At 41.5% G+C, this 22,672-nt stretch overlaps 1 protein-coding gene across 2 annotated transcripts in view; it reads left to right on the forward strand.

Annotated features, from left to right (window-relative positions):
* Window positions 1-596: 596 nt before the first annotated feature.
* Window positions 597-22,672, forward strand: part of BPIFC (BPI fold containing family C) — a 62,800-nt gene continuing 40,724 nt past the window's right edge. For both annotated transcript variants that reach the window (XM_026010942.2, XM_026010943.2), the window contains exons 1-2: window positions 597-2,794; window positions 19,599-19,692. In XM_026010942.2, coding sequence (XP_025866727.2) covers window positions 19,675-19,692 — 18 coding nt within the window. In that variant the 5' untranslated portion in view covers window positions 597-2,794; window positions 19,599-19,674. The remainder of the gene's footprint in view (window positions 2,795-19,598; window positions 19,693-22,672) is intronic.

Below are 22,672 nucleotides of genomic sequence, written 5' to 3' on the forward strand. Positions count from 1 at the left end.
GCGGGCCCAGGCGTCCCGGGCTCGTACCGCCTGCGCTCCGCGGCGCTCAGCTCCAGCCGCGCGCCTCGGCTCTGAGAAGCCTGCGGTGGAGCCCAGGCTCTGCTCGTCTCCTCGTGTTACAGCAAAGTATGAAACAGCTTGTGGTCCCCTGATCTGTGTCGGAGACGAGAGGAGTAGTCTGTTGCACAGCAATCACCCCAAAGCTTAACAGCGTAAAACTACGAATATTAATTGCCCCAGAGGTTCTGTATGGGCACGGCTGGGTGGGTGGGTCTGTCTTGGTCTCTGGAGATTCCAGGCAAGGTGTAGGCCAGGGCTGCAGTTACCTGAAGCCTTGACTCAGGCTGGAGAACCTGCTTGCAGGAGAGCTCCCACGACTGTGGGCGGGAGGCCTGGTTTCCACGGCGTGGGCCTCTCCGTAGGGCCAGTGGAGTGTCCCCGCGACATGGCATCTGGCCTCCCCCATAACACGTGGTCCCGAACCACCAAAGCAGGAGCGGCAATGTCTTGTGCTCTAGCCTCGGAAGTCAGGCACCACCACTTCTGTCATTAGAGCCAACCCTTCAGTGTGGGAGGATCAACCCAAGGGCATGAATAGCCCTGGACAGGGATCACTGGGAGCCGCCTGGGAGAACCCTACCCTGGGGAGTCGGACAACAATGATGATAACTTAGGGAACGGTCAGATTTCATCCTTGTATGCTAGCCATTGTCCAAATCATTATTAGAGTTGAATGAAGTTTCTCCCAGTAGGTGGCAGTACTTGTCCACGTCCTGATCTTCAAACAGGTATTGAACACCTACTTTGGGCCAGGGATTATTCCAGGTGCCTGGGGACTCAAAGAATGAGTGCAGAGTTTACAGTTGAATGAATCAACTCTTGTAGTAGAGTGTAATGATTTTTTTTTTATTATAAAGAACAATACTGAGGGGTGGGGTACATACAGAAGAGTGATTGTGCCCCTAAATTCTTTAGTGGCAAGCAATATGAGATTAAGGAAGGGTGGTAGGAGCAGGGTGGCTCAGTGTGACCAGAGGGAAGGACAGAGTGGGTACTTTTCCAGATAAAGCTTTGAGCTAAGCAAAGGATTTGAGACACATTCTAGAATGTATGGGAAGCCAATGGAGAGTTTTAAGCAGGGGATTCTTTATCGGGTTTCTTGGTTCTGAGCAATAGAGACTGAGTCTGGCTGACTAACAGGGAACGTGTTAAAAAGGATACCGGATAGCTCCGGGAATTCTGTGAAGGACTAAAGAAGTGGTTCCGGGCTAATTCCAGGAGTGAAACTCAGAACCACGCTGAAGAACTGGCCTGGTGAGGAAACTACCGTGACTGATTGGGATTGCAGCTGCTGCTGCTGCCGCTGCGCCCCGCCCCGGAGGACACTGCTGTCACCCTGACAACCACTGCAGAATGGCTGCCACCTTCAAATGCCACAAGTTGTTACAGCCTCCTGCACCAACAAAATGCCAAGCTTCCAAAAGAGCCTATTTTCTCACCTTACTTCTAAATCAAAGGCTCATAGGGGGCATCTAATTGAGGGAGACTGAGGCCCACGTCTGAGTCCTGGTTGCAAAGGAGACTGAAATTGGGGGTCTAAACTCTTCCTTAGAAAGGCAGGACCTAAAATAATTGGAATTTCCTCAATGCAGAAAGGCCATTCAAAAGACGGTAGGAAGCCATGAGTCTGACAGATATACACCACAAGGGGCATAGCTGAGATCTGAAATGTGAACCTATCACCTATTGAGTGTAGGGGATATATTAGATCAGGGTTCCTCAACCTTGGCACTGTTGACATTTCGGGCTTCCTGAGTCTTAGTTGTGGAGGACTCATGTATGCCTTGTAGGATGTTTAGCAGCATCCCTGATCTACCCACAAAATGCTACTAGAAACCTCTCCCCCAATTGTAAAAACCAGAGCTGTCCTCAAACTCTGCCACATACTCCCTATAGGGCGAAATTGCCTTGAAAACCACTGGGTTGGAGACCAGCTGAGTTTGAAGGCTCTTTTGGTAACTGAGAGAAAAAAAAATAAAGGAATTAGTAGGATGACAGTAAGAATAGAGATGATGGGTGGACAGGTATAATATTCCAGAGACAGAAATAATAGAAGCTGGAAAATGGCTATATTTGGAGGCCTTATTAGTTAGGATATAGCATCAGCTGCCCTAAGAGATCCGAAATAATAGTGACCAACAAGATGTTAATTTCTCTCTCAGATACCATTCTTGGAGAAAGCAGTGCAAGGCTAATATGATGGCCATCTTTAAAGACCATCTACCGCAGTCTACCTCTTAGTACGATGTAAAGCTGGATAAGTTATTATCAATAAAAATGAAAATAGTAATAAGAATGTATCAAATATATCTGTGTTTTATTTTTTATTTTTTAAAAGATTTTATTTATTTGTTTATTAGAGACACAGAGAGAGGCAGAGACACAGGCAGAGGGAGAAGCAGGCACCATGTAGGGAGCCTGACGTGGGACTCGATCCCAGGACTCCAGGATCACGCCCTGAGCCAAAGGCAGATGCTCAACCGCTGAGTCACCGAGGCGTCCCATATCTGTGTTTTAAAGATTGAGATAATACCTTTTCTGTTTTTTTTTTTAAACCACTAAATTTGTTATAATTTATTAAAACAATAGAAAACTAATCTAACTGGGATCTTTGTCTCAATCATTTGCCCAACAGGGTATAACCACCAACATGGCAGAAATAATCCAACCACAGAGGTTTAGAAGGGTCCTGGAAGAGAACCAGAACATCACCAAGGCACCACCAAGATTTAAGGTACTCTAGAGGATAATCCTCCAAAACTTCAAAGATCTATGACAATGTTATATACCCCTTCTCTCAACTATTTCCCTCCTTGAGAACTTTTTAAAATTTCTTGCAGGATGTCACTTTAATGTCTGCAAGCAACAATTGCTGCAACTTTCAAAGAGTTCAGAAACAGGGGATCCCTGGGTGGCGCAGCGGTTTGGCGCCTGCCTTTGGCCCAGGGTGCGATCCCGGAGACCCGGGATTGAATCCCACGTCGGGCTCCCGGTGCCTGCTTCTCCCTCTGCCTCTCTGTGTGTGTGTGTGTGTGTGTGTGTGTGTGTGTGTGTGTGTGACTATCATGAATAAATAAAAATCTTTTAAAAAAAAAAGAGAAACAAAAAAATTTAATGGACCATTTTATAGAATACTAAAAGGGACAATGTCACTGTTCTATGGGAATACATACCCTTCCTGTAGCCTTTTTTAATAAACATTTTATTTTAGAATGATTTTAGATTTATAGAATGATTATAAAGACTTATATACCACATACCCAATTTTCCCTATCAATAACATATTAGATGAGTGTGGAACATTATCACAATTAATGAATTGATGTGGATACGTTTGTATTAACCAAAGGCCATACTTTATTCAGATTCCCTCAGTTTTTTCTTAATGTCCTTTTTCTGTTACCGGATCCTGTCTAGGACACCACCTTACACTTAGTCATCATGTCTCCTTAGGCTCTTCTCAGCTATGACAGTTTTTAGACTTTCCTTTTTTTTTTTATTTTTTTAAATTTTTATTTATTTATGATAGTCACACAGAGAGAGAGAGAGGCAGAGACACACGCGGAGGAAGAAGCAGGCTCCATGCACCAGGAACCTGATGTGGGATTCGATCCCAGGGTCTCCAGGATCACGCCCTGGGCCAAAGGCAGGTGCCAAACCGCTGCGCCACCCAGGGATCCCGACTTTCCTTTTTTTAATGACCTTGACAGTTTTAATGATTACCAGTCAGGTAGCTTGTAGAACATTCCTCAATTGGGATTTGTCTGATGTATTCTCATGATTAGACTAAGGTAATGTATTCCTGGGAGGAAAACCATTGAAGTCAAGATGCCATTCTCAACACATCAACACTGCATACTGTCAATATGACTTCTCCCAGTTGCTGTTAATTCTGATCACTTGGCTTCTCCACTGTAAAGTACTCTTTTTTTCTATTTTTCATATTATAGCCTTTGGAAGAAAGTCACTATGCACAGGCCACACTTAGAGTGGTAGTTATGCTCCACCTTATTAGGGATGAAGTATCTAAATAAATTATTCGAATTTCTTCTGTACAGGAGATTTGTCTATTCTCTATTCAAACCTTTACATCAGTGTGGACTTATATTTATTTTATACTTTGGCTTATAATCCAATACTACTTTGTTTTGTTGCTCAGATTGTTCCAGCTTTGGCCACTGGGAAATCTTTCACTTGGCTACTGTATCCATTTGACATCATTGTGGAGTTTTGTTCTTCTGTTCTGTTTTTTAGCACTTTCTTATTTCCAGGCATTGTAAGATACTTTAGGACCATTTTGGATCTAAGCTCCTCCCCCAACCCTAGAATCAGCCATTTTTCCAAGGTGCCCTAGTTCTTTTTACTGGAGAGTGGTATTAGAAACCAAGATCTGAGTGCTACGTGTGGTCATTGCTATTGAGGTATTATTGCTTCTAAGCCTTTCACCTGACACAGCAAGGAGATACATGTATGTATACACCGTTTCCATACATAGCCATTTGGTTGGGTTTTTTTAATTTTTTTTTAATTTTTTTATTGGAGTTCAATTCGCCAACATATAGCATAACACCCAGTGCTCATCCCGTTAAGTGCCCCCCTCAGTGCCCATCACCCAGTCAGCCCAACCCCCTGCCCACTTCCCCTTCCACTACCCCTTGTTCATTTCCCAGAGTTAGGTGTCTCTCATGTTTTGTCACCCTCACTGATATTTTCACTCATTTTCTCTCCTTTCCCTTTATTCCCTCTCACTAATTTTATATTCCCCAAATGAATAAGACCATATAATGTTTGTCCATTTAATGTTTGACCATATAATGTTTGACCATTATATGGTCCTTTTCGGACCATATAATGTTTGTCCTGATTGACTTACTTCACTCAGCACAATACCCTCCAGGTCCCTCCACGTCGAAGCAAATAGTGGGTATTTGTCGTTTCTAATGGCTGAGTAATAGTCCATTGTATACATATACCACATCTTCTTTATTCGTTCATCTTTTGATGGACACTGAGGCTCCTTCCACAGTTTGGCTATTGTGGACATTGCTGCTATAAACATTGGGGTGCAGGTGTCTCGGTTTTTCACTGCATCTGTATCTTTGGGGTAAATCCCCAGCAGTGCAATTGCTGGGTCGTAGGGCAGGTCTATTTTTAACTCTTTGAGGAACTTCCACACAGTTTTCCAGAGTGGCTGTGCCAGTTCACATTCCCACCAACCATGCAAGAGGGTTCCCCTTTCTCCACATCCTCTCCAACATTTGTTGTTTCTCGTCTTGTTAATTTTCCCCATTCTCACTGGTATGAGGTGGTATCTCATTGTGGTTTTGATTTGTATTTCCCTGATGGCCAGTGATGCGGAGCATTTTCTCATGTGCTTGTTGGCCATGTCTATGTCTTCCTCTGTGAGATTTCTGTTCATGTCTTTTGCCCATTTTATGATTGGATTGTTTGTTTCTTTGCTGTGGAGTTTAATAAGTTCTTTATAGATCTTGGAAACTAGCCCTTTATCTGATAGGTCATTGCAAATATCTTCTCCCATTCTGTAGGTTGTCTTTTATTTTTTTTTATTTTTATTTATTTATGATAGTCACACAGAGAGAGAGAGAGGCAGAGACACAGGCAGAGGGAGAAGCAGGCTCCATGCACTGGGAGCCCGATGTGGGACTCGATCCCGGGTCTCCAGGAAAGCGCCCTGGGCCAAAGGCAGGCGCCAAACCACTGCGCCACCCAGGGATTCCCATGTAGGTTGTCTTTTAGTTTCGTTGACTGTTTCTTTTGCTCTGCAGAAGCTTTTAATCTTGATGAAGTCCCAATAATTCATTTTTGCTTTTGTTTCTTTTGCCTTCACGGATGTATCTTGCAAGAAGTTGCTGTGGCCAAGTTCAAAAAGGGTGTTGCCTGTGTTCTCTAGGATTTTGATGGAATCTTGTCTCACATTTAGATCTTTCATCCATTTTGAGTTTATTTTTGTGTATGGTGCAAGAGAGTGGTCTAGTTTCATTCTTCTGCATGTGGATGTTCAATTTTCCCAGCACCATTTATTGAAGAGACTGTCTTTCTTCCAATGGATAGTCTTTCCTCCTTTATCAAATATTAGTTGACCATAAAGTTGAGGGTCCACTTCTGGATTCTCTATTCTGTTCCATTGATCTATGTGTCCATTTTTGTGCCAGTACCACACTGTCTTGATGATCACAGCTTTGTAGTACAACCTGGAATCTGGCATTATGATGCCCCCAGCTATGGTTTTCTTTTTTAATATTCCCCTGGCTATTTGGGGTCTTTTCTGATTCCACACAATCTTAGATGATTTGTTCCAACTCTCTAAAGAAAATCCATGGTATTTTGATAGGGATTGCATTAAATGTGTAAATTGCCCTGGGTAACATTGACATTTTCACAATATTAATTCTTCTAATCCGTGAGCATGGAATATTTTTCCATCTCTTTGTGTCTTCCTCAATTTCTTTCAGAAATGTTCTGTAGTTTTTAGGGTATAGATCCTTTACCTCTTTATCCGTCTCTCAGAGAGAGAGAGAATTCCTAGGTATCTTATGCTTTTGGGTACAATTGTAAATGGGATTGACTCCTTAATTTCTCTTTATTCAGTCTCATTGTTAGTGTATAGAAATGCCACTGATTTCTGGGCAATCCTGCCACACTGCCGAATTGCTGTATGACTTCTAGCAATCTGAGGGTGGAGTCTTTTGGGTTTTCTATGTAGACTATCATGTCATCTGCGAAGAAGGAGAGTTTGACTTCTTCTTTGCCAATTTGAATGTTTTTTATTTCTTTTTGTTGCCTGATTGCTGAGGCTAGGACTTCTAGTACTATGTTGAACAGCAGTGGTGAGAGTGGACATCCCTGTCTTGTTCCTGATCTTAGGGGAAAGGCTCCCAGTGTTTCACCATTGAGAATGATATTTGCTGTGGGGTTTTTGTAGATGGCTTTTAAGATGCTGAGGAATGTTCCCTCTATCCCTACACTCTGAAGAGTTTTGATCAGGAATGGATGCTGTATTTTGTCAAATGCTTTCTCTGCATCTATTGAGAAGATCATATGGTTCTTGTTTTTTCTCTTGTTGATATGATCAATCACATTGATTACTTTATGAATGTTGAACCAGCCTTGCATCCCGGGGATAAATCCCACTTGGTCATGATGAATAATCTTCTTAATGTATTGTTGGACCCTACTGGCTAGTGTCTTGTTGAGAATTTTTGCACCCATGTTCATCAGGGATATTGGTCTATAATTCTCCTTTTTGGTGAGGTCTTTGTCTGGTTTTGGAATTAAGGTGATGCTGGCCTCATAGAATGAGTTTGGAAGTCTACCATCCCTTTCTATCTTTCCAAACAGCTTTAGTAGAATAGGTATGGCTTCTTCTTTAAACGTTTGATAGAATTCCCCAGGGAAGCCATCTGGCCCTGGAATTTTGTGTCTTGGGAGGTTTTTGATGACTGCTTCAATTTCCTCCCTGGTTATCGGCCTGTTCGGGCTTTCTATTTCTTCCTGTTCTGGTTTTGGTAGTTTGTGGTTTTCCAGAAATGCGTCCATTTCTCCTAGATTGCCTAATTTATTGGCGCATAGCTGCTCATAATAAATTTTTAAAATCATTTGTATTTCTTTGGTATTGGTGGTGATCTCTCCTTTCTAATTCATGATTTTATTAATTTGAGTCTTTTCTCTCTTATTTTTAATAAGGCTGGCTAATGTTTCTCTATCTTATTAATTCTTTCAAAGAACCAACTCCTGGTTTTGTTAATCTGTTCCACAGTTCTTCTGGTCTCTATTTCATTGAGTTCTGCTCGAATCTTTATTAATTCTCTTCTTCTGCTGGTTGTAGGATCTATTTGCTGTTTTTCTCCAGCTCCTTTAGGTGCAAGGTTAGCTTTTGTATTTGAGTTCTTTCCGGTTTTTGGATGGATGCTTGTATTGCGATGTATTTCCCTCTCAGGACTGCTTTTGCTGTATCCCAAAGATTTTGAATGGTTGTATCTTCATTCTCATTAGTTTCCATGAATCTTTTTAATTCTTCCCTAATTTCCTGGTTGACCCTTTCATTTTTTAGCAGGATGGTTCTTAACCTCCACATGTTTGAAATCCTTCCAAACTTCTTGTGATTTAGTTCTAGTTTCAAAGCATTATGGTCTGAAAATATGCAGGGGACGATCCCAATCTTTTGGTATTGGTTAAGAACTGATTTGTGACCCAGTTTGTGGTCTATTCTGGAGAAAGTTCCATGTGCACTTGACAAGAATGTGTGTTCAGTTGCATTTGGATGTAAAGTTCTATAAATATCTGTGAAATCCATCTGGTCCCGTGTATCATTTAAAGCTCTTGTTTCTTTGGAGATGTTGTGCTTAGAAGATCTGTCAATTGTAGAAAGCACTACATTCAAGTGACCAAGTATAAGTATGTTATTATCTAAGTATGTCTTAACTTTGGTTATTAATTGATTGATACACTTGGCAGCTCCCACATTCAGGGCATAAATATTCATGATTGTTAGGTCCTCCTGTTGGATAGATCCTTTAAGTAGGATATAGTGTCCCTCTTCATCTCTTACTATAATCTTTGGGATAAACTTTAATTTATCTGGTATAAGGATGCCTATCCCTGCTTTCTTTTGAGGACCATTTGAATGGTAAATGGTTCTCCAACCTTTTATTTTCAGGCTATAGGTGTCCTTATATCTAAAATGAGTCTCTTGTAGACAGCAAATAGATGGGTCTTGCTTTTTTATCCAGTCTGAAATCCTGTGCCTTTTGATGGGGTCATTAAGCCCATTCACATTCAGAGTTACTATTGAAGGATATGAATTTAGTGGCATCATGATACCTATTCAGTCCCTGGTTTTGTGGATTGTTTCCTTGGACTTCCTCTTTCTTTTACAGAGTCCCCCTTAATATTTCTTGCAGAGCTGGTTTGGTGGTCACATATTCTTTCAGTTTCTACCTATATTGGAAGCTCTTTATCTCCTTCTATTCTGAATGAGAGCCTTGCTGGATATAGTATTCTTGGCTGCATGTTCTTCTCATTTAGCACCCTGAATATATCTTGCCAGCCCTTTCTGGCCTGCCAGTCTCTGTGGAGATGTCTGCTGTTATCCTAATACTTCTCCCCATAAAGCTTAGGGATTTCTTGTCTCTTGCTGCTTTAAGGATCTTCTCTTTATCTTTGGAATTTGCAAGTTTCACTATTAAATGTTGAGGTGTTGAGCGGTTTTTTCACTGATTTTAGGGGGGGTAATCTATCTCCTGGATCTGAATGCCTGTTTCCCTTCCCAAGTTAGGGAAGTTTTCAGCTATGATTTGTTCAAATACACTTTCTGGACCTCTGTCCCTTTTGGCGCCCTCTGGAACCCCAATTAAATGTAGATTTTGCCTTCTGAGGCTGTCATTTATTTCCCTTAACCTATCCTCATGATCTTTTTTCTCTTTTTTCCTCAGTTTCCTTCCTTTCCATCAACTTGTCTTCTGTGTCACTCACTCATTCTTCTACCTCATTAACCCTCATCGTTAGGACCTCCAGTTTGGATTACACCTCATTTAATTGATTTTTAATTTCGGCCTGATTAGATCTAAATTCTGCAGTTATGAAGTCTCTTGAATCCTCTGTGCTTTTTTCTAGAGCCACCAGTAGCTTTTTAATTGTGCTTCTGAATTGGCTTTCTGACATTGAATTATAATCCAAATTTTGTAACTCTGTGGGAGAGAGGGCTGTTTCTGATTCTTTCTTTTGTGGTGAGTTTTTCCTTCTAGTCATTTTGCTCGGTGCAGAGTGGCCAAAAACAAGTTGTACTGGAAAGAGGAGACAAGGGGAGGAAAAAAAAGGGAAAAAGGTGGGGGGGACAAACAGAAAACAAAAAAAAAAGGGGGGGGAGTATCCTCTGATTCTATATGCTGTAAATCCCTTGACTTCCCCTGGAACTTTCCATGGCTGCTTGGTCAATAACTTGCTTTTCCCCTGTCCTTCCAGCTGGTCTTCTGGGGGAGGGGCCTGCTGTGCTGGCACCTGGAGAGCTGCCCAGCCTCCTGCTAGGTGCAGGGCTCAGTGGTAGCTGTTTATCCTGTGACGCCCCTGCTCAGTCCCAGGTACAAGGTGACACCAGGAGGAACAGCACCAGTGGTGGTGGCCAGCTCTCCAGCTTAGAGTCAGCTCCGGCAGTAACTACTGCAGCTCCCAGTTCGCAGGGGCCTGGATGCTCTGGGGGCGGGGCACCGATCTGCACAGCTCGGGGTTGCCCAGCGGCAGGAGCGTCCTTGCTGTCTTGTGTCCCGGAGGGAGCGCCGGATCTTGGGCTGTGTCCCCCGGCGCCCTGGGCTCCGGGGCCTGCACTGCTGGAATCGTGCTCCTGGGGCTGCGCAGCCCCCTCCGCGCGGAGCCTCTGCGGAGCCGCTCCGAGCTACTCCCGGGTCCAGCCGGGCGCGCACTGCAGCCCTTTAGGGAGCTGGGCCGTGGGGTGTGGCGCGCTCTCCCCTGGGGTGCAGGTGTCTCTTAGTGTCCCTGGGAGCCTGAGGGCATCCGCGCCCCTCCTGGGATCCTGCCCGAGCTCCCTGCGAGCGCCTTTCAGTCTGGGAAGATTGGTGAAGCTCCTGCTTCTCCGGGACGGGGCTCTCCTGTCCTGGAGGCTCTCACCGGGCGGCCTGAGCCCAGTTCCTCGCAGGGCCCCTCCCCCTTGGATGATTTTTTATTTCTTTTTTTTTTTTTTCCGTCTTCCTACCTTGATAGAAGCGCAAACGCTTCTCACTGTAGCATTCCAGCTGTTCTCTCTTTATTTTATTTTTTTAAAGATTTTATTTAAAAAATTTTTTAATATTTTATTTATTTATTCATGAGACACACAGAGAGAGAGGCAGAGACACAGGCAGACAGAGAAGCAGGCTCCACGCAGGGAGCCTGTTCTCTCTTTAAATCTCAGACTGAATTCATAGGTTTTCAGGATGATTTGAAAGTTATCTAGGTAAGTTGGTGGGGACAGGTGACTTGGGGACCCTACTCCTCTGCCATCATGCCCCCACAAATATCCATACATAGCCATTTGTATCTATATTAAGTTGAGCATAAGTTCTTTCTGATATTTCCACCTATAATCCATTACCACCTGACCATTCTGGTCTCCTTGCTTATCTGTAATTTACTAACCCAACTGTGACAAATCTAGCTCCCCCCATCCACCATCCATTTACTTAATCATTCATTTCCAGCATCTATGTATAATAGCTTCAGGATTTAACCCATTGTCCACTGGAGTACAGTGTTCCAACAACTGTTCCTGCTACCCTTCATCTTACAGACTTCATTCATTCCCAAAGTGACACAGGTCAGCACCTTGTTTCCCAGTCCCCTTCAGCAAGGTTGTTTCACACATTTATAAGACATTTAGATTCTTTTCTCACATTCTGCACCCTTTCTTGGACCCCTCAGTCTCCTATGTGATTTTTTAAAATTTACATACGTTAAGATTCACTCTTTGACCTGTAGGTTCTATCAGTTTCAGCAAATGCGTAATGTCTTGTTTCACTAATATAAAAAATCCCCTGTGTTCAGCCTTCTCCACCATCACCTGCTCCCCAACATCTGGCAATTACTGATCTCTTTACCATCTCTTTAATTTTGCCTTTTCCAGAATGTCATATGATTGGAATCATAATGTATGTAGCATTTTCTGGCTTTGTAACTGATGTCTTTTACTTAGTAATACACAGTGGAGATTAATCTATGCCTTTTTGTGGCTTCATAGCTCATTTCTTTTTAAGGCTGAATAACATTCTACTGTATGGATGTACTACAGTTTATCCATTCACCTATTGAAGGACATCTCGGTTGCTTCTGGTTTGGGGCAATTATGAATAAAACTGCTATAAACACTTGTAGTTTGTGCAGGGTTTTTACATGAACCTCAGTTTTCAAATCAGTTATATAAACACCCAGAAACACCATCGCTGGGTCCTATGGCAAGACTAGGTTTAATTTTGTAAGAAATGGCCAAACTGTTTCCCAATATGGCTGTACCATTTTACATTCCCATTAGCAATGAAAGAGAGTTCCTGTTTCTCTACATCCTCACCATTGATTTGTATTGTCGGGTTGTTTTTAATTTTAACCATTCTAATAGATAGTTGTGTCTCATTGCTTTAATTTGCAATTCTTAGTAATGATGTTGGGCATCTTTCTGTATGTTTATTTGCCATCTATAGATCTTCTTCAGTGAGATGTCCTCAAATTTCTTGCCCACTTTGTTTTAATAAATTAATTTTTTATTGGTGTTCAATTTACCAACATACAGAATAACACCCAGTGCTCATCCTGTCAAGTGTCCCTCTCAGTGCCCGTCACCCAGTCACCCCAAGCCCCCCACCCACCTCCCCTTCCACTACCCCTTGTTCATTTCCCAGAGTTAGGAATCTCTCATGTTCTGTCTCCCTTTCTGATATTTCCCACACATTTCTTCTCCCTTCCCTTATATTCCCTTTCACTATTATTTATATTCCCCAAATGAATGAGAACATACACTGTTTGTCCTTCTCCAATTGACTTACTTCACTCAGCGTAATACCCTCCAGTTCCATCCACGTTGAAGCAAATGGTGGGTATTTGTCGTTTCTAATGGCTGAGTAATATTCCATTGTATACATAAACCACATCTTCTTTATCCATTCGTCTTTCGATGGACACCGAGGCTCCTTCCACAGTTTGGCTATTGTGGACATTGCTGCTAGAAACATCGGGGTGCAGGTGTCCTGGCGTTTCATTGCATCTGAATCTTTGGGGTAAATCCCCAACAGTGCAATTGCTGGGTCGTAGGGCAGGTCTATTTTTAACTCTTTGAGGAACCTCCACACAGTTTTCCAGAGTGGCTGCACCAGTTCACATTCCCACCAACAGTGTAAGAGGGTTCCCTTTTCTCCGCATCCTCTCCAACATTTGTTGTTTCCTGCCTTGTTAATTTTCCCCATTCTCACTGGTGTGAGGTAGTATCTCATTGTGGTTTTGATTTGTATTTTCCCTGATGGTCTTGCCCACTTTTTAATTGTTTTTTTCCTTATTGTTGTGTTTCCTTTAGTTTTCTGAATATAAATGAAATTTCTGTGCATGATGAAAACTCTTCGTAGTCCAGCTAGAAGCCACTTTCTTCAATCTACCCAATGACCCCTATAGAATACTCAGACTGCATTACTCCAAAATGCCTCTTCCCCTGCTTTACGTCCTCTCCTACCAAATATGTTTGTGTGCGTCTGCACATGCTAATCCTTCTTCCTGGGATACTCTTCTTAGTGCGTTGCTCCTTTTTGTTCCAAGAACACTTGGAACATGCTCTTCAATGTTTCCCATCATATCACAGTGCAATTATTTGCACATCAGGCTTTCTCCAGTCTTAGGTTATGTGTTTCTGAAGGGGAAATATAATCCATCTTCACAAAGTTCAATCCCCACCCCCAAGTTAGGACTGGTTAAGCAAAATTTTTAAATGGCATTAAGATATCCATGTTTAAAAAAAGAAAGATATCCATGTTTATATCTGAATTCTTGATATATGTGTTTGGAAAGTAAGGTTTTCATTCTGTCTCTACCAGAGAGAGCCATATTGACCTTAGTCTGAGTGTTTACTTAAGTCAAATCCATTTTCCTGAATCGTGAGCTTTAATTTACACAGAGTTTCTGATTTAGCAGGTCTGGAGAAGGGCTTGAGGATTTGCATTTCTAGTGATTTCCAGGTGATGCTACTGTGAAACCACACTTTGGGAACCACTGGTCTATACCATGTGGTCTTACTATGTTGTTTTGGGTTTTCTCAACACTTATAAAACACTATGAGGTAGCTGCTGTGCTTGATGAGAAATTGAAATGGACCTTAAAAAGTATTGTGGAATGAAATTAGAATCATGCAGGTTAGGAAAAGGATGTTCAGAAGTTGTTGAAATGATTAAAACCCTATCCAAGGACCAAATGAAGATATCTGGAATCTATTGAAAGAAAGAAATAAAAATATTCTTGGAGGGATGCCTGGGTGGCACAGTGATTGAGCATCTACCTTCAGCTTAAGGCATGATCCCAGGGTCCTGGGATCGAGTCCCACATCTGGCTTCCTGCAGGAAGCCTGCTTCTCCCTCTGCCTATGTCTCTACCTCTTTATCTGTGTCTCTCATGAATAAATAAATAATATTTTAAAAATATTCTTGGAAAGCAAACTAGAGGGAGGTATACAGAAGACAGGGATAAGGGGTGGGAGGAACATCAAGGATTTTCACATCTTGATACATAAGCCTCAGTATTTGAATCGATGACCAGGAGAATGTATTCAAATATGTATTTGAAAATTAAGAAGAATATTATTAGGAATATTAGAATCTGACATACACCCCACCCCCAGAGGTGTGCCATTTTCTATAGCAAGGGCTAGATAGAATACTTTAATATACTTTATTTTCTTGATTCTAATCAAGGCCTGTCCAAGGACATTAGCCATAGTCTGGAGACATTTTTGTCACAACTAGGGCAGGAGGAAGTGGTGCTAATAACATCAGGGTAGAGGCCAGGGGCCTACAATGCATAATAAGACAGCCTCCACATCAAAGATTTATGGCCCAAAATGTCAATAAGCATTGAGGTAGAGAAATCCTTGTCTGTCTGAACTGGGCTCACAATGGTGGTTCTCAGACATTTCAGAGTTATATCACACTGTCTTGTCTGGTTGGTTCCACAATATGTCTCATAAAGACATATGTTCATATCAAATTTAACATGAATTTAAATTCACTTTGAACTGCAAATAATAAAATGTAACTCCCTTTTAGACAACTGATAAGTGAGGTAAGTGGGTTTGTTTATTTTTCAAAACCAGAAAGAAGTGGACTTCCTATACTATATTTTCTTACTATACTTCCTTACTATAAACCATTCCAGAATGTGACTAGTGGGAGAGCCATGGTCTGAGTTAGTCATCACAGGCATCAAGAGAGGGTGGCCTGGGACAGAGCTGGGAAGAGAGGGGGAGATGCTGCCGGGTGATAGGATGACTCTGCCAGATGTCTCCTGAGCCTGTCCAGAGTGAACAGTAGGGTTACTGATCTCTCTCGAGAGCCACACAAATTCCAGACCGCTTCCTCCATTCAGGACTAATCTAGCAACTTCAAACAAACACATATATCTGTGTCACTCTCACAGATTCAGTTGGCAGCTTGGAAAAAGCAGATGTATTGCCTAGCAACAGCATCCTTCTCTCTCCTCATCTTCCGCGTCCCCTGGGCTGTGGGTTTCTCTATAGTGACCTTCTTGAAGAGCAGTTTGGCATTGTGGTTAAGAACACAGACTCTGGAAAGCAAGACACCTGGCTCCTGAGTCCTGGCTCTTCCACCTAAGCTTAGGCATATACTTAACCTCTTGGTTTTCTCACCTATAAAATTGAGATAATACTAGTACCTCATACAGTCTTGATGGGTATTTAGCAAGGTAATATATGGCTGGTGCCCGAAGCATAACAAAAAATGTTAGCTCTTATTTTTTCCTACTTCTTATTCCCTCTTCAGGGTGTCCCTTTAACCAGATCTCACCAACACAAAATGTTGGTTCACACCCCCCCCCCATATACAGATGATCCCTCTCCCCTGTCACTTTACTCTCCTGCAAAGATTAATAAAATTTATCTTCAGCTAAAAAAAAAAGCCTGGTATTCAGATAGCTTTTTTCTATATGAGAATAGCCCAGACAAGTCTAGAAACCAAGCAGTAGGACACTCAGTTCCTCAACACTGCACCTTGAAATCTTTCTTTAATGAACAATCATTCTACCTAGTTAATTATGATGTTTCTTTGGAGTTTTAATTAAAGGTGTCCCTTGATCTGCAGAGACTAACATGCTGTCAGCCATTAGTAAGTGAAATAATTAATCTTGCCTTTAGATTGCCATCGTGGGTAGGCTGGATAAGCAAGAGTTCCCAGCAAATTTTCAGTTAAATCTGAAAAATTAAAATAAATAGTGAAACTAGACATAGTGCTACTTGATTTTGTTGTGATGATGAATTCAGCAAATTCGCCTGAAAGCCACTCCCTGAGTAGAAGGGAGGCTAAGGAGCCTACTTCTCAGGCCCCTTCTAAACAAAAACAAACTAGCTGCCCTCTCTTCTGCTATCTTTGTTTCCTAAACTCAAATTATTTGAGCCTCTTTTTCTAGAATTATTCCATGTCTTGCCTGAGCCGCACCATTATTTATTTTCCTTCTCTATATAAGTCAGCCTACTTCTTAAACTCTATGTACAATTATTTAGGGGCACCTGGGTGGCTCAGTCAGTTAAGTGCCTGACTCTTGATTTCAGCTCAGGTCATAATCTCAGGGTCGTGAGATTGAGCCCTAAGTCAGGTTCCACACTCGGCACAGAGTCTTCTTGATTCTCTCTCTCTCTCTCTCTCCCTCTCTAAAAAAATACTATTTTTTAAAAACTGTGTGTCCATTTTTTTTAAAGGGAAGCCAGGTAAAGGAAAAACTTATAAATTTCCAAATAGAGGGTAAATGAAAAAATATATACCATGGAAACTAAACTTTGTATGTTTAAAATAAGAATAGAGAAACATAATAATGCATCTCATTAATATTGTATGAAAAACCATGTACTAGTTCATTCAGTTTAACTCTCATTGACTCTGAAAAGTAAGTGTGATCTCCACTTTTACAGAGGATGACTGAGACCGAGGATTGGAGTAAATTGCTCAGGGTCCCCAGTGGGGTGGGCAGGGCAAGTCCCTGTGAGGCGAGAGCCCCAATTTACTATCTTCAGGCCACGCTTCCTGAGAACTCCCCTCAAATCCTGTGCCAGATGCCCCAGAATGAACAACAATGATTCAGGTTTCCACCAAGGCTTTCAGATTTTCCAGGACAAAAGGAAGAGTTAATATTTGCATCAGAAAAATACTACTGTGTTATAATGTTCAGCTTCCCTGTAACTCTAGCAGATCCTATGCAGCTGCTTAATAGATAGGAGAGGCAAATAGGGGGCTGAGCAGGACAGGGATCTTACTGACAGGGAAAAGGAATGAGGCAGTTGGGTAGTAGGGGAGCAGGGGAAGAAGATGGGGCCAAGCAGCCACTCTGGGCAGGACAGATAGAGGGAAAACCTAGGACCGGGGGGGGGGGGGGGGGGGTGTGGGGAGAAACTGGTACTGCCACCCAGGGAAGATTCTGAGGAAGGGACAGAAATATTTAAGGTATTTTATAAATTTTTGCCTTGTGATCTATGATGTCATGCCTCTTCTTCCATGTCTGGTTGTGTATTCTTGTTCCTCACACACTAAAAACAATAATAATACAGTTTCAAGTATTTATCTGTCACGCACCTGAGATTATCCCACAACCCTCCGTAGTACCTGCACTGTGGGAAACTGCCTCACATGTACCTGTCCACTGCTGGCCTTTCATTTCACCTCCAGAATGATGACTTAGAAATTCATATTTCTGGCCAAACTTTCCCCAGAACTTCAACTACCCACCTGACACCTTTTAGGTGCTTAATACCAGTATTTCTATCCTTCATGCAGTACAGGCATACTGTCCACCTTTGTTGTTCTCTCCTCCCACTCCCTTCAGAGCTCAGATTTCAGCTCAAATCGACCTCCTCAGAGAAGACTTCCTGGACCATCCCACAAAGCGAGTATGCCTCCTACAGTGACAGCACTCTGCCAATTACAAGACCACCACACCAATACATTCCCTTATTTCCTTAATAGCATGTGTCACAATCTATACATTTTTATTTATTTTGCTGTTTGCTTGTTTGTTTGTTTTATATCTTTGTTTAATGAACTTCACCTGCATGGGGATCCTATCGTTTTTACTGAAGAGGTCCTTGCACATAGTACGTGCCCAATATTTATGGATTGAATGTGTAGGATCTGTGATGATTGACAGTGATTCTACAAGGAGAGAATGTTCAGCCTTGTATCACCATTGATAAGGCCACATACTAATGAATAAAATTTTATAGCATTTCTCAGTTTTAAGAACAAATTCTTACAGATTATTCTTATAATCTGGATGTTTGTGTCCCTCCAAAATTCATATGTTGAAATCCTAATCCCCAAAGGTGATAGTATCTGTAGGTGGGGCCTTTATGAGGTGCTCAAGTTATGAAGGTGGAGCCCTCATAATTGGGACTAATGCCATATAAAAGAGGCTCCAGAGAGATCCCTGGCTCCCTCCACTGTGTGAGGACACAGCCAGAAGGCGCTGGCTATGAACCAGGGAGACGTGATCATGCTGGCTCCTTAATCTTGGACTTCCCAGCCTCCAGAACTGTGAGCAGTAAATTTCTGTTGTTTATATGCTATAGCAGCCCAAACAGACTGATGGTTACCAACATTTTTTTTTTTCACCAGAATGTATCAAGGTAGATACTATTTTTATCCACATTTTGTCCTAAGGAAATACAAGTTAAATGGATAAGCATAACTGGAGGTACCCTAGGTGAGAAACCTGAAAAGCTGTCAGGAGTTAGACAATGCCAAGTAACATGCCTACTATTCATTTTAAGGTTACCAATATCCTGGGTTTCCCCAGGACTGTTCTGGTTTTATTTTTTTAAAGATTATTTATTTATTTATTTATTTATTTATTTATTTATTCATGAGAGACACAGAGAGAGAGAGGCAGAGACAGGCAGAGAGAGAATCAGGCTTCATGCAGGGAGCCCGATGTGGGATCCCAGGACCCCCAGATCACGACCTGAGCCAAAGGCAGACACTCAATAGCTGAGCCACCCAGGCGTCCCTGTTCTGGTTCTAGTACTGAAAATCCTGCATCCTGAGAAAACCAGGGAAGTTGGTTGCCCTATCTTACCCAGAAGATTATAAATAAGATCTTAGATACTTCATGCAATCAGATCCCTGGCCATGTAAAATGCAATGACTGAAGCATGGGGGATGGGAAGGCAGATAGGGTTTAGAACCTACTGATGTGAAGTCACATAGGAGTCCAGGCACCCACCCAACTTAACCTCAAAGAAATGCTGGGAGCGGAAAGCACTAACAACCCCGAAAGGGAGCAGACACTTAGAGATCCCATCTGTGCTCCTACCCTGAAAGATAAAGGCGGTAACTAGGTCAGCCTGGTTATCAACCCTCATACTTTCAGACTGAATCTGATCCACCAAAAGTACAAAAGGTATTCTGGAAAGTGGTGGAGCCATCCACTTTAGGTACCCTGAGCAGGAGAAACTGGCTTATTATCCCAGAAAGGAAAATTCTTCCTCTTCCAATTCAATGCAATTTGACACCTTTTTCAGTACATTGAAAGTCATGACTTAATCATTCTGGTAATGTAGTCATAATAGTTGTGTGTGTGTGTGCGTGTGTGTGTGTGTGTGTGTGTATTACAGGGAGTAATCATTGCATGGGTGGCATTGTCTGCTCATCTAGGTAGAGACTGTAGTGTTCATTCATGCTATTGGGCAATTGAAGTGTAGCAATTATGTATCACATTTTGAAAGAGGCATTTAAAAAAATCCACCTGTAGATGATTCAGACTTAATTATCTTGTCTTTTCAGCAGCTGGGTTCAAGGCTCAAGTGGGGAACACATAGTTTCAAAGGCAGAAGGAATCGAAGGTACTCCCCAGCTTTGGATGCTTCCTCGGCTTGAGGTAAGAATCGTGAGCAAACTTCAGATCTCTGCCAGCGCACAATCTCCCAGCGGGGATTACCCTCTCCACTGGCGATGTCCTGGTCAGTTCGCTGTCATGTGGCTTGAGTCATTGTCTGCCTAGGTTTTTCTGTTTTGTCTTTTATGTCACTTAGGCCGACCCAGAAGGCTATGAGCAGGTCTAAGAAAAGAGAGTTGGTGTGAACGACAGATTGACATTTGCCTCATTCAGCAATGTTAAGACAGTCACTCAATCTTCTGGACTTATTTTTGCCTTCATTTCAGGGGGGAACCCAGCTCAATGGAAGAAAATTCTAACTTGTCTCTAACTTGAACCAGTGTGGATTTAGGAAGAAGGGGCTGCTGTGATGTCTGTGTTCTGGGACCCAGGTCTTAAACCACCACATCAGTGACCTACATCCTGCCAGAGCTAAGGCCCTCCCACTTGTTTAACCTGTTTGTGTTAAGTAAGGAGTTTGGGAAAGGCTAGGTGTAAATTTTCAATGCCCTTGTCACTTGAGATCTTGGTAAAAATCAGATGTGAGAGCTGAATTCCTTGAAATAGCCTCCAGTTCTCCTCGTATCCTATACCTATTGATTTAGATGTCTTATACACATTTTGTTTTAACCATTAGGTTGGAATATTCTGACAGTTTAGGCTTCCTTAAACCAATTGGACTTAATTTTTCCAACCTTTGATCCCGTTTTAAAGGCTGCATTTCATCCATCATCTCCTTTAACTGATTTTTCCAAAGCCTGTAAAGCTCCCCTCAGTAAATACCAATGGTAAGTCGACCTGTCTCAGGAATTTTCTAAGCTGCTCTAGAGTTTTCTTGTTTCTGGTCATCAGAACGGCAAGGGCCACCTAATATATTTATGTCTTTATTTGTTTCATTTTTATTTTAATTCAGGTTAGTTAACATACAATGTAATATTAGTTTCAGTGTACAATATAGTGATTCAACACTTTCATACAACACCTGGTGCTCATCCCAACAAGTGCACTCCTGAATCCCCATCACCTGTTTCACTCATCCCCTCCCCCTCTCTGCTAACCATTAATTTGTTCTCTATAGTTAAGAGTCTGTTTCTTGATTCGTCTCTCTTTTTTTCCTTTGCTTATTTGCTTTGTTTAATTCCATATATGAGTGAAATCATATGGTATTTTTTCTCCTCTGACTTATTTCATTTAGTATTATACTGTCCAATTCCATCCATGTTGTTGCAGATGGCAAGATTTTGTTATTTTCTATGGCCAAATCAAATTCCATTGAGTGCATGTGTGTGTGTGTGTGTGTGTGTGTGTGTGTGTGTGTGTACCACACCTTCTTTATCCATTCATCTCTCAATGGATACTCGGCTGCTTCTATAATTTGGCCATTTTAAATAATGCTGCTATAAACATAGGGGTGAAACATAGGGGTGAAACAAAGGGATTCATATCGCTTTGAATTAACATTTTGTATTTTGGGGGTAAATACTCAGTAGTGCAATTACTGAATCATATGGCAATTCTATTTTTAATTATTTGTGGAACTCCATACTGTTTTCCACAGTGGCTGCACCAGTTTGTATTCCCACTAATAGTATAGGAGGGTTCCTTTTTCTCCACATCCCTTGCCAACACTCATTGTTTCTTGTACTGTTGATTTTAGCCATTATGACAGGTGGGAGGTGATATCTCACTGTACTTTTGATTTGTAATTCCTTCATGATAAGTGATGTTGAGCATCTTTTCATGTGTCTGTTGGGCATCTGGAGATTGTCTTCTTTGGAGAAATGTCTGTTCATGTCTTCTACCTATTTTTGAATCAGATTACTGTAAAATTTTGGGGTGCTGAGTATATAAGCTCCTTAATTATTTTGGATACTAACCCTTTATTGCATATGTAATTTGCGAATATCTTCTCCTATTCCATACGCTGTCTTTTAGTTTTGTTGATTGTTTCCTTCACGTTGCAGAAGCTTTTTATTTTGATGAAGTCCCAATCATTTATTTTTGCTTTTGTTTCCCTTGCCTCAGGAGACATATCTAGAAAAACGTTGCTATGGTAGGGCCATCTAGTTTAGAAGTGTTATTCTGTCCATTTATTGGTATGGAAATGTAATGACTTTTGAGGTTTTGAATCTTGGAAAGAAACAATTCCTTAAACAACAAAATAGGTGACTTGTCGGCAGGGTTTTTAAGTCATCTTGGATCCCTTCCTTTAGCAGGCAACTCATCCTGCCCTTACTTGTCAGCCAAATTAACCTTTTAGGACTCATCTCCTTGCTTGACAAGGTTCCTTCCCTCCTCTGCCCATAAATTATCATCCTAACAAACACTTCACCTGAAAGTTACATACAATCCTTTTATAGCTCAGTAATTTCATTCACTCATAAAATTTCTAAAAAATATATGTTTTTCTATGTGCAATTTTGAGTTCCTCAATCTCTGTCAAAGTAGACCATTTCAGAGACTTCCTTTACCCAGTGAAGAGAAAATAGAATTTTTGGAGCTGGAAAGGCATTTAAAACTCCATTTGTGCCCAAGAAAATATGAAAGGATTTGCACTTTAATGCTTGAAAATCTCCAGATGCTTAATGATTTTTTCCACATAGAAGATGGCATCAAGCATCTCCTAAAGTTCCAAGATGAAAATGAAAAATCCAACACTTACCAAGTAATAAAATTCATAAACACTAGAATAGGGAGTCAGAAGAAAAAGGTGTGGTTCCCAAGTGCCTCACTTACTATGTGGTCTTGGGTCATTCAGACTCTCCAAGTCTCTGTGTCCACATGCTTAAGATGGAGGTAGGATAATAGTAACATGAACCTCCAAAAATTGTTGTGAGTTTTGTAAATGGTTAAAAAAAACCAAATTCATTATTTTAGTTTTTATTCCATTAACAAATAATAGCTCTGCTTTAGTTTATTGTGCTTTTTAACTGTAGAAATGGAGAGTTATTTATATGATGGTTTGGTTTTCTCATTTTTCCCC

This window comes from Vulpes vulpes, chromosome 16, assembly GCF_048418805.1.
Source record: "Vulpes vulpes isolate BD-2025 chromosome 16, VulVul3, whole genome shotgun sequence".
NCBI lineage: Eukaryota > Metazoa > Chordata > Mammalia > Carnivora > Canidae > Vulpes > Vulpes vulpes.